This window comes from Diabrotica undecimpunctata, chromosome 2 (assembly GCF_040954645.1).
Source record: "Diabrotica undecimpunctata isolate CICGRU chromosome 2, icDiaUnde3, whole genome shotgun sequence".
NCBI classification, from domain to species: Eukaryota; Metazoa; Arthropoda; class Insecta; order Coleoptera; family Chrysomelidae; genus Diabrotica; species Diabrotica undecimpunctata.
Genome location: NC_092804.1, coordinates 108,962,210 through 108,980,769, shown reverse-complemented (window position 1 = coordinate 108,980,769; position 18,560 = coordinate 108,962,210). Strand labels below are relative to the sequence as shown.

Below are 18,560 nucleotides of genomic sequence, written 5' to 3'. Positions count from 1 at the left end.
AAGTAAGTGTAAGTAAAATTATGTAATTTTGAATAAAACAAGGAAAGGTGGTAGTAGTAGTACAAAGAAATAATACTTACCAAACTAATAAATGTCACAAATTTACAAAATTCATTTTCTTACACCAATGGGCGCGGTATATCAAAATGAACAGTATTCAAATATCTTTGTTGTAGCAAAGGATATTTACTAATGACCGATCACGTTCTGTTGAATAAGGCTACTGGTGACGACAATTCCTGACTATTTACGAGACACACATACTGGCACAAAACATTTGTGTTGTATTAATTTAAACAGCCACGCCCGACGGATAGTTAAAGTTGTCTCTGTTTATGCCCAGATTTTCTAAAAAATCACTTTGATGACACTTCTACGAACTTGTAGGGCTCGAGTTAATTATTCTCAAATGTATTGGGCCTTATGCTATGCAACCTGGAACAGTTGCACAGAAAATATTACACCGTCTCGCATTTAGCTGAATCTCCGCACTTTCTGTCAATCCGATTTTATTCATGTGCTCCTTGAAGCGACGGTGTTCTGGTTACATTTTATCTGTTTCATCCAGTCCGATGCTGTTCTTTTAGCTGTGCTTCATATTAGGCCGTGAGAGATTCTGGGCCTATGAACTTTTCTTTGTCCCTCTCCTGGCAAAAGTAGCTGCCTTTTTTGTTTCTTTCAGTGCAAGAATGTCTAGGGTAAACTTACTGTGATACTTTTAGCTTTTTTATTTATCTTCTCTCTGGTGGACTTTTGTGAGCATTTAGACCATACCAGTGCTCCATACGTAATGATAGGTCTAACTATAATCATATATAGTCATTACATCTATTTGTGATTCATACCAAATAATTCTCCACCTATACTTTTACATGTTTAAAGAAAAAGTTAGGATAGTTCGCTTTGTTATATATTCGTTTCAGGTGGGCGTTCTATATAAGCCAATTAAGTACTCATTATTATTTCTACATATTTGAGGTTATTCGACTCTTTGACTGTTTCTCCATAAAGAGCTTGTATCTAGATGTTATGGTATTTATTATACTGATTACTACTCTTTTGCTAGGATTGACAAAGTTTTTTCCTACCGTACCACCTAGTAAGGATATTTATTAATGTTGAATAGAATGTGCTGCATAGCTGTTCCGTATTTTTGATTTATTAGCATACCTACAGTTCTACACTCTGTGCGACAAGGGGAGAGATTAGGTCATATACCAGGAGTGACCATAGAAGGTCAAATAGCATTCCACCTGCAAACATCCCTTAGTTGTTTTTGCCACAACTGCCTCTCCTTGCAGGTCTGTTAGAATCAGTCTATTTTTCAGCAGTGATTTAATCTAGTTGCATACGCTAAAAAAATATCCCTTGTGAGGCTTCTGTGCAATAAAGAGAATTTGGTAATAAATTATTAAATGCTCTTCTTGTATCTATAAAGATGGTTAATATAATTTCTTCATCATTAATGGAGTGATCAATTTTTTTATTCACCTCGTCCAGTACTGTTTCTGTTGATTTTTTCTATTGATAGGCATGTTGATTGCCATTGAGCTGACGAACCTTCAATGACTCCTGCTTAGTATGTCTATCAAGCATGTTTTCTATCGCCTTTAACAGAAATATTCCATCCTTCCCTGAATATATAAATGGAGCAAGTTGATGTATGGCCTACTTTACATTCTTTGGTTTGATTTTTTTTTAAATATACATTCTGTGTTTATAGAATATTTAGGAAGTCCTAAGTTTGGCTTTGGCTTTTTTCGATAGCCTCCTTACTTTTCTTGGTTTTTTCAATTTTCTTCTTCCAAAATTCCTTTGTCAATTATGCGTCTTAGTTTTACTTGGACTGTTATCCTAATATGATGTGAGAATTGCTTCTCTGATTCGATCATTTGGTCATTAGGTTAAGTAAGGTTAAATTTAGACAAAAAAATTGTAGACATAATTTAGACAGAAAATTAACATAGTGAAAATTATCGCGATTAACGTTAATATCTAAAACAGGCAGGAATAAAAAATAGTTACTTACTTATTATTATGTCACGATCATTATAGCCCACCTCAACCTGTTTTTTTGCCATATTCAAAAGAAAGTCGGGAAAATAGCTTTGTTCCTTAGTCAGACAACTTTTTATTTTCTTTGTAGGTATTGCGCTGCATTCTTCAAGATTTTTTAGATAGTTCTCCATAGTATCCACGTACAATCTTCTCTTTTGAGCACATACTTCGAATTCATCGAATGCTTGCTAAAAAAGAGTACATATTTAAAACATAAATAACTCATAGTAAAAACTATAATGTGTGAAGATTTGTATTTTGTTGTGTTATTCTTATTTGCAGAAACTTACACAATAGCAGTTTTTGTGTTTTAATACTTCAGTTTAAACGATAAAATTCCTTTTTTTTTGTAGTTTTTTCTTTGACTGGTTTTTTATTATTTTTGAATATTTTCAATATATATTTACCTTATTTTTTTCAGTATAACTTAACTTTCAGTATACTTGTAACACCATCTAATTACAGCAGGTAATACGGAGGACAAGAAAGGAGCCTCCACGAGATCGGTAGTGCCACATCAACTATAAAGTAAGCACTATTGACGGCGTCCCCTGGAAACGTCTACTAGTAGACGGCTAATCCTTCCAACACCGGACCAAACCAAATCAGATGGCAAACATCAAGCCACAACGGTTCTTCTCAGAGCCAACACTGACAGTAGCGAGCATAAATATCGAGGGCATCACTACAGCCAAACAAGATATCTTATCAGAATTCTGCAAGAACACGAAATGTGAGGTATTGTGCATCCAGGAAACACACAGAGACCAAACTGCAGCGAGACCGAAAGTCTCCGGTATGAAACTGATTGCGAAGATACCACACAATAAGCATAGAAGCGCGGTATTTGTGAGAACTCAAACCATAGTCTCATCTGTGGGAACAACAAATGTACGCGGTATAGAGATAATAACCACTGAGATAGGAAAATGCACAATAACCTAGGTATACAAGCCACCAAACCAGCCTTTTATACTTTCACCCCCAACTAACTTCCAATCACAACCCAATCAGCTTATACTGGGAGACTTTAACAGTCACAGTTTACTCTGGGGCTATGCAGATTCGGACGCAAATGGAGACGCAGTAGAAGCATGGACCGAAACGAGTGGCCTCACGTTAATCCATGATCCTAAACTTCCACCATCTTTTCAGAGTAAAGTCTGGAAAAGAGGATATAACCCGGATATCTGTTTTTCAAGTAACAACCTCGAAGACCGATGTACCAAAGTAGTATATGGCCCCATACCAAAAACTCAGCATAGACCAATTGGTATAAATATCTTTCCAATTGTCAGACCACAAACTATTCCATTCAGAAGGAGATTTAACTTCAAAAAGGCAAACTGGCAAAAGTATGCAGACATGCTAGATTCTGAGCTGTTACGTCTTGAACCAAAAGTAAAGAACTATGAAAAATTTGTAGAGGTACTCAAAAATGTGTCTAGAAAAGCGATCCTCAGAGGATGTAGACAACAATATGTTCCCGGGATGTTCAGCGAGTCCAAAGAACTAATGAGAACATACAAAACCCTCTATTCCACTGACACTTTTAGCCAAGAAACGGTTGACTGCGGAGCAGTACTACTCCAACATCTAAGTCAAGCCAGACAGGAAAAGTGGATTGAGACCCTGGAAAAAATGGACATGACACATAGTAGCAAAATAGTATGGAACCTTGTAAAAAAACTTAGCGGTGATCCAAAAGAACATAAACCACCTTGCAAGGTTACAGCAAACCAAGTCGCTGCTCAACTCCTTATGAATGGAAGAACTACGAACCGATATAAGAGCCCAAACACTAGAAGAAGATTGGATTCGGAGACAAACCACCTAGGAAAGCTGCAGGTGTGGATAATATATGCAGTGAACAAATAAAGCATCTAGGCCAAGGAGCAAAAAACTGGATCTTGCAATTTTATAACACCTGCTGCAAAACCTGCGAAATTCCAAAATCATGGAGGAAATCTAAAGTAATAGCCTTGTTAAAACCAGGAAAGGACCCAGAAAACCCCAGTAGCTACAGACCTATCTTGCTGTTGTGTCACTTTTTTAAACTATACGAGAGACTCATACTCGCCAGAATAGAAAAAAATGTCGACAAGTACCTCATCCCACAACAAGGAGGATTCAGACCCGGCAAATCTTGCATTGGCCAAGTCCTCGCACTAACAAAACACATTGAAGAGGGCTTTGAAGAAAAACTTATAACAGGGGCTGCTTTCGTAGATTTGACAGCAGCCTATGACACAGTAAGGCACAAAACATTGCTCCACAAATTATACGACACTCTAAATGACCACCATCTGGGTAAGGTCGTATATTCCTTACTGCAAAACAGACGTTTTTTCGTTATGCTGGAGGGTAAAGTAAGTAGGTGGAGAGTTCAAAAAAATGGCCTTCCACAGGGAAGTGTTTTAGCACCAATGCTCTTCAATATATACACAAACGACCAACCTAAGCCGACCGAAACCAAGCATTTCCTCTATGCTGACGATCTTGCAATATGTGCTCAAGGAAATAGTTTTGAAGAAGTGGAGAAGAAACTCGAAACTGCATTAAAAACAATGACAGCGTACTACCTGCAGAATTCCCTGAGACCCAATCCCTCTAAAACCCAAGTCTGCGCTTTCCACCTTCGCGCAAAGGAAGCCAAGCGAAAACTCCAAATTGTGTGGAATGGTAATACATTAGAACACACAAACCAACCTATATATCTTGGAGTAACTCTGGACCGGTCCCTCACCTACAGACAACATTGCATAAAAACGAAAGGGAAAGTAACAACTAGGAACAGCATACTCAGAAAGCTAACGGGAAGTAAATGGGGCGCACGTCCTGTCGTTTTAAGAACAACGGCACAGGCACTGTGTTTCTCAACTGCTAAAATATAGGAAAAGCTTCCTTGGAACAGTGCAGGATGAACCGCCTGAGTATTTTCCTCTTCCCCAGGTTCAATGGACCGGCCAGTCCCTAGACTTTAAAACGTGGAAAACTATGAATCGGATAAGAACGGGGGTCGCTCCAGTAAAATCAAACATGGCAAAATGGGGAAAAATCGACCAAGATGATGTGAACTGTGACTGTGGAGAAACACAGAATATGGAACATCTTCTTACATGCAGAAACTGTCCTCATCGATGTACCCTCGAAGATTTGTGGCTCGCCTCAAAGATGTCCGGACACGATAAAGTAAAGTAAAGTAAGCAGGTAATACTAAAATTAGTAGAGCTCACCACTAGTTGCAGGGATTAAACATCATCAGCGCTAACCCTAGCGCATCACCAGTATTTCCCGAATATAACCGTCACCACACGTGGAAAGTCAGGGTTTGATACATACTATTTGCTGCCAAAATTACATTGTTGCTGTTATACATTAAGTACATTTACTTGTATAACATTTTTACACAGTATGATGCAAATGTATGGAATAAATTCATTATTTCAGAAACAGACGACTTAAATCTTAAAACCAGTAATTTTAATTTTTAAATTGCCGTCAACTGCTATATTATATGTGTTGGACATTACGTCATCAGTGTCGGCGTAATGACGTAATCGACTATTTTTTTAAATATAAACTGAGGTCACGCGACAGCTCATTTGAAATATCTCCTTATCGCCTTTGCAACGATATAATCATTTAAATATTTATTTCTACAGGGTTTACTAAAACTGTTGGTTTAATAATAAAATTAACTTAATAAATGTTTACTTAAATACAATTAAATTACAACAAATGTTCAAATTGACGACCTTTAGCAATATTACAATGTGAAAGATTGGCAATAAATTCTTTTCTAACGTTTTCGATGACTTCAGGTGTTATTTGTGCAATTTTCGGTCTTATGCGCTACTTCAACTCTTCTACATTATTCGGTCGATTTTGATACACACTGCTCTTTAAATATCCCCACAAAAAAAGTCTAAAGGGGTTAAATCTGGAGACCTCCGTGGCCATTTGATGGCCCTTCTTCTACCTATCCACCTACCTGGGAAAATGTTATTAAGGTAATTTCGTACCTTAACACCGTAGTGTGGGGGAGCCCCATCATGTTGGTAAAAGAAATCATTTCTATTTGGAAATACCTGACTCAGCTGTGGCAACAGATAATTCTGAAGAAATTCTGGATAACGAGAAGTTTTTCTCAAAAAAATATGGCCCAATAATTTGATTGTTTATAATGCCGGCCCAAACATTCACCTTCTCGGGATATTGTGTCCCATACTCTTCCATACAATGTGGATTTTCACTTGCCCAGTATCGATACATGACCGTTCAGCATAAAAGACGCTTCGCCAGAAAAAAGTACCTTTTTTATGAAATCCTGATCTCTGTTACAATTTTCCATAACGGTTTTGCAGAATTCGATTTTTCTGTCAAAGTCATCTTCTAATAGCTCCTGGACCATATGTACTTTGTATGGATGCCACTTCTCCTTTTTTAGCACTCTTATAATAGTTGATTGGTGGACATTATTATCTAGTGCGACCTGCCTAGAACTGGTATAGGAATTTTCTTGGAAAGCCAGTACAACGTCCAGTTTCATGGCTTCGGATATTGATTTTCTACCACTTCTGGGAAGATCTTTAATATGGCCTGTTTTTCTAATTTTTATTTTTATTTTACTTGTTGTTGATTGAGTAATTGGTTCGCGATTGGGGTATTTAGCATTACATAAATTACGAACTTCTGCTTGAGTCCTCACTCTATCTCCATAATCAATCATGATTAAAATCTCGATCCGTTATGTTTCTGTTAGTTTAATTTTTGTAAATGCTGTTAATAATCTCGGCAAAAAACTCGAAGAGTAAAAATTTGACGTCTATTATTTGACAGATTTACAGATCATTGACAAATAAAGACGTCAATGACAATATTGATTTAAATATTTTTGAAAAATAACTTGGAATACTTACTACAATAATTAATTTCAGATTATAATGTAGCATTGTTTGTTATCAATGTATTTTTTTTCGGAACCAGCAAAAAACACTATTTTGTTTTATTCCCAGTGGCTTTCCTTAGTGTATTTTAGTTCTGTGAATGATCTATTTATTGTAATTCCATGTTACTTAATAAAGTTAATAATTTTGCTGAACCCTGTAGAAACAAATATTCAAGTGATTACATTGTTGCAACGACGATAAGGAGACCTTTTAAATGAGCTGTTTTTTGACCTCGGTTTGTATTTAAAAAAATCGTCGATTACGTCATTACGCCGACTATGATGACGTAATGCCCAACACATATATATCAGTTGACGGTCATTCAAGAAAATTTGTTAAAATTATTTATAAAAGGTAATAAATTAAAAAAAACCCAATCGGGCTATGTCGTGAAGACAAAACGTTTTCGGAAACCATATTCCATCATCAGTGTCTATGTGTACATGTTTTGAGTCACTAAATATCTGGGTAAAAACCCGTTAAAAGTTATAGGTTACAATTTAGTTTACATTATTTAGTGTTATATATTAGGATGTTAAAGTTACCAGTAGATTTGATAACATGGCAACGTACGACTCCACATGAAGTTGCTGGTCCTGAGACAAAGTGTCTACGAGGACTTGATGATAGCAACCTCAATCATATCATATCATATCATTCACGAGACTCATATTTCAATTGAACATGGGGGCCGCAACAGAATGATGAAAGAACTTAAGACGAAATATAAGAACATCACTGTGGAGTTTGTCAAGGTTTACTTAAATCTTTGTGTACCGTGTCAAAAGAAAATGAGTATTCCAAAAAAAGTCTCGTTGTGAAGCCAATGTTAAGTAGTGCATTTAATTCGAGATGTCAATTCGATCTTATTGACATGCAGTCACAAGCGGATGGTGACTATAAATTTTATGGTCTATCAAGACCATCTTACCAAATCTGTCCAGCTCAGAGCATTAAAAACCAAGCGTGCCGAGGAAGTGTTTACCGGAGCTCCACACATTTTACACACAGTGATAATGGTCGAGAATTCGCAAATAAGATTATTGAAGAAGTGGGACGAACTAAAAATTGTCCACGAAAAACCCAGACACAGCCAGACGCAAGGTTCGGTAACCAAGGTATCGACAAAAATGTTGGCCACATGGCTGGAAACAAACAAAACGAGCCAGTGGTCAAAAGGCATAAAGTTTATCCAATTTATGAAAAACAGAGCTTACCATTCCTGCATTAGCTGTAGTCCATACGAAGCACTATTCGGTTGTAAGGCTAAAGTAGGATTAAAAATATCCTTACCTACTGGTACTTTAACTGAAATTAGAAGCAAAGAAGATTTATAGGCAATATTAGCAGATGAGTCTGATGATGGTGATGATAGAGCAAAGCACCGTAGTAATTTGGATGTTAAAAGTACAACCTAGGATTCACAATTAGCGAACCCGGTAACGGTAACAGCCCTATAGAATATAATGCATGTGCAATAGTTGCTGTCAATGGGGAAGACAATGACAATGGGGAAGACAAGACAATTGTAGTTGAAAAAAATGAGGGACAAGAAGAAGATGGCACTGAAGTTGAGAAAACTTCAAAGAAAATTCAAGAGATTTGGGATCTTGCTAAACAGTCAGTTATACAATAAGCTGACGGAATGTTTAAGCATTCTAATGATAGATTCCCTGTTGCAAAAGTAGGTGAAAGTGTTAGAGTGCGAATTCCAAAAGTTTATAGAGCTAAGGCTGATAGCCGAAATATTATTGCCATTATAACTTCTGTTAAAGATATCTGTATACAGGCTGTAAGATAGGTAGGCTGTATAAGCTAGGCACCAAGCATGGTATTTTAAACCAACTTTATGTAAGAAACGAATTTACCACCTGCAAGGAAAAACACTTATTTCAGTCAATGATGTGCCTGCTACTGAAAAAGTCTCAGGGAATGCGCCCGTAAAGATTCGAATTTAGGTGGTCAAGGATTCCGTCACTGCAATTGTAGTGGCCAATGCAACTCAAATCGCTGCAAATGTAAAAAAAGTAAGTGTTCTGTGTAACAAGTAATTATAGTCAGGTAACTTACAGCTAATGCGTATGTACGAGTTTGTTTTAACTTATTGCATGTCTAGTTGGGATTTTTGAATAATAAATTATGTTTAAATGTTTAAATTTATTACCTAATACGAGTCTGTTTTGATTTAATACATGTCTAGTTGGGATTTTTAATTGATAAATTCTGTTTAAGTGTTAACCTTAATTACCAAATACGAGTTTTTTTATTTATTACATGTCTAATTGGGATTTTTGATTGATAAATTAATGATTAAATGTTTAACTTTATTGCCTGATATGAGTCTGTTTTTACTTATTACATGTTTAGTTAGGTTTTTTAAACCCCTAACTACTTTAGAGACTACAGATGATGTTTATTACATTCAATGTACTGAATGTCCATCCACGTACATTGGTGAAACTGGAAGGAATCTGTCTAGTCGTATCATTTCTCATAAGAGTGACTGTAGATTAAACAAACCTACTTGTGCTTTGGCAGAGCATACTATCGATCTAGATCATAAGATAGATTTCAACAATGTAAAAATATTAGCCAGAGAGAAAAATAAATTTAAGAGAACTTTCTTAGAGATGGTACATATCAGCAAGAGTGATAACAACAATCTGAATAAAAGATCTGAGATCCAGAATCTTAGCAAAATTTACAATTTTATATTGACTTTTGACTGAGCTATTTTGCATCTCAGAGTTTTCTTTTTTTTTTTCTTTATTAATTGAATTTTTTGATCAAACTTCAGTTATTAATTCAGTTTTGTTTTTGTTTGGTTGTTTTTTCTAAACCTATTTACTAAATACTATTTTCTTTTTATTGTTTATTTTGTAAATAATTTTTGTAATTTCCCGCTCAATTTCAAGTTGGTAATACAGTTGGTAGTACTCAAAATTCACAAACAGTATTTTGTTAGACATTAGTTTGAAATTTGTTTTTTGTATTTTCTTCAAGCTATTTAAACAATAATTGTCATCCCACTTTCTCTCTTTCTGCTCGTGAAATGTGACTGAAATCAAGTGTGCAACGACGACTGTTTTATCATGTCGTCTTTCATTTTGTTTTTTAAAATTTTTAACGTATGTATTAATTGTCTAAGTGCCTTTTAAACAGTAACATTTTAAGGTAGTTGTAATTGCAGTACATATCATGTTATTTAACGTTGTTGTTTTTGCCACGAATCTTACATTCGGGTAAGTTTTTATAGTTTTTTTATTGCATCATTCAAATTGTTACAACATAGTAATTTTCTTTGTAGACCTTGATAAAGATGGCAAAAAACCACAGAAAGCTTGGATTCAGAATCAATAATACGCCTTAGCAAAGCTCTATTTTTTATTGACTACCACACCCAAAAAGAAAAAAGTATTTACATATTTTTTCCAAAATAGTCAAAAAATTTTGGACTACGTTTATATATATATACATATATTTAGATATATATATATATATATATATATATATATATATATATATATATATATATATATATATATATATATAATAAAGGAAAAAGATAACGGCATAGCTCGCAATAAAGAAAAAAATTTAATAAAATATGTGTATAAGATGGAGGGCAACCATATATACGTATTTCTGACTATTGGTCGTCTTCAGTACGGTGCAGCCAAGTTAGAAAAGGAGCATATTAACTTGGGCATATTAACAGTGGAACTGCTTAAATACGCTAACAATAAAACCTGAAAAATCCTAGCAGGCATATTTACGAACTGCCTTAGATCGAGATGCATACCAGATCACTGGAATACAGCAAACATAATTCTCATTTATAAGAAAGATAGCAAAGAGGATATCAAAAACTACAGACCCATAAGTCTACGACTAATCTTATACAAGATATTCATAAGCATCATCAACAACAGATTAACAAACGCATTAGATGGTGCACAGCCGAGAGAACAAGCTGGGTTCAGAAGTGGAGTCAGTTCTATAGATTATATTTATATACTTCAAAAACTAATAAGTAGAGCTAAAGAATATGAAATACCGCTAGCATTAACCTTCATAGATTTCGAGAAGGCTTTCGATTCTATATATTCGAAGGCAGTAATATAAGCTTTCACCAACCAAGGCATTGATAAAACCGTACATAGAAACATTAGCAAATATATACAGACAAGCAAAAGCTAAGGTAAACATTTATGAAAGCACTCCAGAATTTCCCACTACCAGAAGCATCCGACAAGGAGACGCGATATCATCCAAGCTCTTCACTGCAACTCTAGAAAATATATTCAGTAAAATGAACTGGCAAAACAAAGGAATATCCATTGATGGAGAATACCTCAGCCATCTAACATTTGCAGATGACATCGTTCTGATTGCTAATAATCCTGCAGAACTACAAGAACTTATAGATACTCAAATGTTACTTTGCAAAAACTTACCAAAATTTTGATTAAAAATTACATATTAGTTATTTGCACAAAATTTTATTACACAGCAGACGGCAGTAATACTATATGTTAAATAGAAAAATAAAATTAAAATAATAATGACACTTTTCTGAACACAAAGCTAAAGTTCATAACAATTTTTTACTTACATTGTGAAATTGATTTGTCTAAGGAAAAACTGTTTAAAAGTTTCTATATAGAAACACATCGTTAGCCAAAAGATCAAATATAACCTGTTTAATAAAGCTTTAGTTTTAAAACGAATGCTTACCTACAAAGATTGAAGAAAGATGAAAAAAAAAAAACCAAGAAAGCGTTCAGAGGTGTCGACTTTTATAAGAATATTTGATTGTTTTTGTCAATCAAAGCAAGCTGTTAATTTAAAATTTTATTAGTGACATCTAATTCTGTTCAACTTTGCTACCAACTCAAAACGTGTGGAAGATTTAGAAAATTTAATGAACCAAAAATGTCTATTTTTCAAAAAAATATATAATTGTAGATCTTACTAAAATTTTCAAGTTCTGACTTTTTGTATATTGTATTAGAATCCTTGCTGATATGCACATCTTTAAAAAAGTACGTTCATGTTTGTTATACTCTGTGTTCAATATTTTTCGATTCATGAAAATTCATAATATAGGTAGTTATTTTGAAATAACATTTTCTGCTAGGGTATATGAAGGTTTAAGAAGTCTACAATCACTGCAGATAGTGAATGCCTAATTGATTCGAACATTTTAGATCAATAAGACTTGAAACATGTGGAGATCGGTTGTTTATATCTATATGGTATCAGATGAATCCATAAATTACTTAGTCTTATCTGTTCTCTTCGTATTTTTCGTCCGTCGTGTTCTCTATTGATCTTATACATTATCAATAGAACATCCATTGATCACTGTTATGCAATTTCGCACCTTTATTTTGACTGTTATATTAGTTTTCTATTCTTTTTATGTATTACGATTTTATTAAAGATACATGATTTTTAGAATCCTATTGCTATTATTTTCTAGTCTTGCAACATTTCTTAATTTATTTTTTTATCCCTAACGTTTTTATAAGACACATATAGGACACCTTTTTGTAAACCATATATTTTTATAATATGTATATATATATATATATATATATATATATATTATATATATATATATATATATATATATATATATATATATATATATATATATTGGTTTCTCTCTAATTGCAATAATCTAATATTTTTTAAGTCACACATGATTTGAACTAAACGAGTCATTTTGACTTTTATAAAAAACTGTATATTTGAAGTAAATAATGACCCAATTTCTACTTTTTAATTATTACTGCTAAAATTACGCTCATTTAATAAGTCCAATAGGATACAAAAATAAAATATCATTAATGCTTCTATATAGAGTGAAATCACCCATTATGACTATTCTGTGATATACATCCATTAACTTATAATGATTTATAGATCAACAAATATTGATTTGTAGACTACTAAACAATAAGTTTATTGAGTCACGTAGTTAATATATTTCTTAGAATCATACACAACAGAATATAATTATAACAAATGGAAAGTTAAAGCATCTAATAAACAGTTTGATTTCCGTAGTGATTAAATACCAGGGACACGATATTCTCACAAAATATATTGAAACGAAAATATATGGAACGAAGATATGTGAACCAGGACGTTGATGCTTGCTTCACATATTTAACGCTGAATATTAAATATCATGATACAAAAATAATCTCTAACGTCCACTAAGATAGTACAGCTAAAAGTAATATCATAACGTTTATAATATTTAACGTTTTAAACATAACGTCTGACCAAATTTTTTTGAAATCTTTAGAAATTGAGTAAGCGAGAATGTAAATCAATGCAGAAACTATGAAATACCTAAGATATGCTGCCGATATGTATTTAGTAGAGAAGAATATTGTTTTGAGACTGAGTGAATAAAGTATCATAATTCAGTAAAAAATATAGGCTTAATATAAATTCACAGAAAATAAAAATTTTAGTGGATAAGAAGAAAAAAACTAATCCAATATACATAAATAAAAATAGGTTCGACATTATAAATATCTTGGCACCCTAATGAAAGACAATTGTTAATGCAAACAAGAAATCATGTCAGCTACAGAAAAAAAACCATTTTTGATAAGAATAACGAAACTGTTAACATCATCAAAACCAGCTCTTATTCTGAGACTTTGAATAGTGTAGTGCAGTGATTCTCAACTCGTGGAGCACGCTATTACTACTGTAGGGATATCCGAAAAAAAAACACCAACAAAATTTACTAATATTGACTAAAATCAAAGTAAAAAAAAATCGGTTGCCTGTAAAGTCGGTTTTACGGGCGAAGATTTTACGTGACAACGTCTTTTTCTCGGTAGAATATTTATTGATATGAATATTATTAAATTGCACAATAGGAACAAGCATTTGAATGAAAATAAGAATTGCACAAATTTTAACTATAGAAATATATTTTGTTTACTAAAACATTGTACATGTAAACTTAAACTTAACTAATTTCCAACGCGCCTAATTCTCTAGTGCTGCGCGCGCAGCGGACCGATCATGTTTGAGTGGGAGAGAGACGCAAGGCATTCGCCGGTCCGGCGGGCCTTTCTCTCGTTCGGTGACTCATCGTAACAGACGTGAGCGGGCGTTACACTTTTTCATGAGTGACTCCGAGCCACAACCTAATTTAAGACGTTGTCACGTCAAAATAAAATACACATGAACACTGATATAATAGGTACACTCATAAAGAGCACTTATTATAATAGTATTACACATAAGATAAACTTATCAATATTAAATTATGAACAGGTTTATTATATATTAGTGACTTCCTTGGGCCTGTTTTGCAGAGCAAACTTTATCGAAACAGGGTGTAATATTATAAATAGACGCTCTCAGTTCTTTTTCTATATTTAGCTGCAATATATTTGGTCGTTAAAGCTGCCACCGCGGAAAATCCTGTTTCGCAGAGGTAGGATATTAAGAACGGTCATAGAATACGGAACGCTCTCGTTTTCAATGCATAAAAATCATCATTTACCCCTGTTCATAATTTAAAGAGGGATTTATTATTAAACTGTTTGTTAATTTCGGCATTTGCCCTGAAGTCTGTGAAGGTTTTTTCTTCTTCAGTAGAGAGCTCTTCGGGTGTAATTTGAAGCGGATACCTAACCCATTCGTAACTAAACGTAACATAAAGTATTAATTCGTCGTCGGCAACAAATTTCGCGAGTTGTTTGTAAGTTTTATTGCATTTATCGACATTGACAAACATTTCAAGGTTTTTTTATTTAAATTTCTGCTCCACAATTCCAATTTTCTACTAAAGCATTAACTTTAGCACTTGTATCCAACATATGTGTATAAGCTTCTTGAAGCTGAAGGTTAAAAATATTTAGTTTCTCGAACATGTCAACCAATTAGCTTAATTTCATTAAAAATAAACCATCTCGGCATCTGGTGTATTTTCTTCTTTTAGAAAAATGGCGATTTCGTGTATTCATTCAAAAACACGTTATAACAATTACCCACGTGATAACCATCTTGCCTCACAATCAAATAATGCTGAATGTACTGCACCGATGTCTCTAAAAAGTGCACAAAAGATTCTAGTTTTCGAAGGTCTTTTTTTTACGTAATTAACCACTGTTACAATGGTATTTGAGATAAAGAGGGGTTTTAGGGAAGAGCTTTACGGAAAAAGTAGTAAAGTTGTTTGCATCTTTTTTGGGGTCTTAAAATTGATATTCTAAGCAAAATTCAGTCTGTTCGTATGATTTTTAGTGTGATATAAATATCACAAAGTAATCAAAAAAGTAATGAAATGGCATATAAGATCGTAATAAAGTTACCGTATATCATAAGAAATAAGAGAACGGTCTTAACTAACATAAGTCCTGTTGACAATCGATTAACTTTGTGTTTAAAATAAAAATTTTCTTTAAAATATGTTTGAAATAGAGACTGAACAAAAATATTAATTAACATTAAATAAATAATGATGAATAATAAGATATGCACTCTAATTAAAGATTTTGAATATTAGATGCTATCACGTAACTATCCACAGTCTTTTGCATAATTAAATAAACTTTAATAACGTAAAAGCAACATACCACTTGATTTGGCTGGAATATAAGAATATACTACGCAAAATGATTTTAATAATTCGACACCGGCCAAAACCTAAATAAAAGGAAGCTTCCATCCTAAGGTATACACAACAGAAGGCTCGTTACTTTAATCGGAGTGACCTCCAAATGCACTTGGAAGCAAGGGGCCTATAATATAGGATAAGCTTAGATAAGGGGGCCTTTTTATTAAAGTAAAGATCGCCCCTAAATTATGAGAAACTAAGACGCTCAATTGGAATACATATGGACAAAGAAAAGCTCTGAATTGGGTCGAACTTGAATTCCCAATTAGGACAAACTTTAATAAAGACGGCCTCCGATATAGGAGGAACTTCATTCACTCGATAAAACCCTAATTGGATAAAAAAACACAAAATAGAATATACAAAAATACCAAAAGGTACAAAAATAAGGAAAATATCGATCTTGCCCTAAAAAAGGGTAAGAAAACATACGTAGAATCGTCTTTGAAATCCTGATGCAGAACGGAAGATAAGATAAAATTGAATAGGTATCACATATTAAAATACGTTGTAAAATGATTTCTTAGGCAATATTTACAAAAATTAAGTTTATGTACTGACTCTTTTTATCAAATTTACTAAAATAAATGGAATGCAGACAAAATGTAACAATCGGCTTTTGGATACATTGCAACGGTCTAAGTAAAATAAAGCTGTTATAGTTTTTATGAAAAAAAAAGAGAGATCGAGTGGATCTGAAGAACTATCGACCTAGTAGCTTCCTATCTCACACTTTTAAGTTATTTATGAAAATAATGAGTAATAGGTTGACAACAAAACTAGACTTCTATCAATCTTGTGAACAATCAGGAGACCAAATAGTTATTATTTTTAAGCCAATTAAGTCGTTAATTTTTTTTATATAATTTAAAAAATAATAAATAAATAGGAAGATAAAAAAATTAAACGTGAAATAAGGCAAGGAGATACATTGTTACCGAAATTATTCATAACGGCATTAGAGTATACCTTTAAGATAGTGAATTGGGACCACAGAAGAGTAACAATGGACGGCGAAAAACTTAACCATCTCCGTTTCTCAGACCACATTGTCCTGATCACAGATAATTTAGGAGAAGCCACAGATATATTAAATGAATTGGACTTTGCATGTTCGAAGGTCGGTCTCAGAATGACCTTGTCCAAAACTAAGTTTATGACAAATATGGTCCCCAATAACCATTTAACTATTCAAAACAAACTGGTGGAACTGGTCGAGAATTATACGTATTTGGGTCACAAAATAAGAATCAGCAGGGATAATCAAACATAAGAAATTCAAAGACGAATTACTTTAGGGTGGGCAACCTTTGGAAAACTACGAGACACACTTAGGGCCAACATATCAATTTGCCTCAAAAAAAAAGTACTTGACCAATGCGCATTACCGGTCATGACCTATGGGGCGGAAACTATGACTCTAACCAAGACTTCGAAATTGAGAGTAGCACAGAGACGAATGGAACGGTCTATGCTGGGAGTGACGTTGTGGGACCGAATAAGAAACGAAGATCTGCGAAGAAGGACGAGTATTGCTGATGTTGTGTAACGCATAGCGGAACTAAAATGGAATTGGGCAGGCTATGTAGCGAGAATGCATGACTTATGATGGACAAGCAAAATTACACATTGGAGACCAAGAGCAGATAAACGTAGCAGAGAAAGACCACCTATACGTTGGGCTGACGACATCAGGCGTATCACGAAAAATTGGCAAGAAAAAGCAAAAAATTGCAAAGAATGAAGGAGTTTAAGGGAGGCCTATGTCCAGCAGTGAACATGATAAATGAAGACTGGATGAGGAAGTCATTAATTAAAAAAAACTATTGAATATAATAGACACTTGCTACTTGTCTTTCTCGACTTTGAGAAAGCACGGTTAACTAAAGTGAAATGCTACATCCTATACGTAATGTAGATACATATTTTTCATCAAATACATCTATGAGAATACTTCAGCGTGGTACAGGTGGACTTAGGGCGAAAACTGGTCTTCTGAATTCTTTTCAACGCTGCTAGAATACGCCTGCAGAAAAATTGGAATGGAACGAGAAAGGCATAAATGTAGATAAAAAATTTTTTAATAATCTTACGTTTGCATAATAAATTGCTTTTATTGCAGACAACTTTGAACAGGAGAAGATAATGCTTTAACAGCTCCATCTTCTTAGAGTGCCATATCCCTACGGAACGTCGGCGACTACCATGCTTATAATATTGTTATACTGATCTCGGTCTTGCGCTACGTGTAGCAATTGGTCCGCTGTCAAACCTGTCCACTGCCACAAATTCCTCAACCAAGAGAGTTTCTTCCATCCTATCCATTTCTTTCCCTCGATTTTACCGTTGAGAATTAGCCTAAGGAACTCATATCTTGGTCCTCTGATTATATATATATATATATATATATATATATATATATATATATATATATACATATATATTTAGGGATTCTACAGTATTCACTGCCTTCCCTCGCTCAACCGTTTCCATCTCTCTCTGTTGTTCCATGCTCCATCGTTTAGGCCTCTCTTACTCATGGCGTCGTCTACTTCGTTCCTCCAGGATTTTCGGGGTCGTCCTCTTTTCCTCCTTCCTATGAGTCTCCATTCGGTTATTCTCTTTATCCATCTGCTGTCGCTAGTTCTCCTTACATGTCCATACCACTTTAATCTTTTTTGTTCTAGATATGTTAGTATGTCTGTTTCTATTAATGTTCTTTTGTTCTTTGCTTTATTTCGTCATTACTTCTCCTATCCATTCTTGTTACTCTGCAGCATCTTCGCAGGCATTCCATCTCTGTTGCTACTATCTTACTGCTGTTTTTCTTGTTTATGATCCAATTTTCAGCCCCATATGTCATAATACTTCGCACTAATGTTTTATAAATC

The 18,560-nt window shown here is 34.0% G+C and overlaps 1 protein-coding gene across 1 annotated transcript in view; it reads right to left on the bottom strand.

Annotated features, from left to right (window-relative positions):
* Window positions 1-18,560, bottom strand: part of LOC140433396 (uncharacterized) — a 49,842-nt gene that overhangs the window by 12,072 nt on the left and 19,210 nt on the right. The window contains exon 4 of the mRNA XM_072521409.1: window positions 2,030-2,246. Coding sequence (XP_072377510.1) covers window positions 2,030-2,246 — 217 coding nt within the window. The remainder of the gene's footprint in view (window positions 1-2,029; window positions 2,247-18,560) is intronic.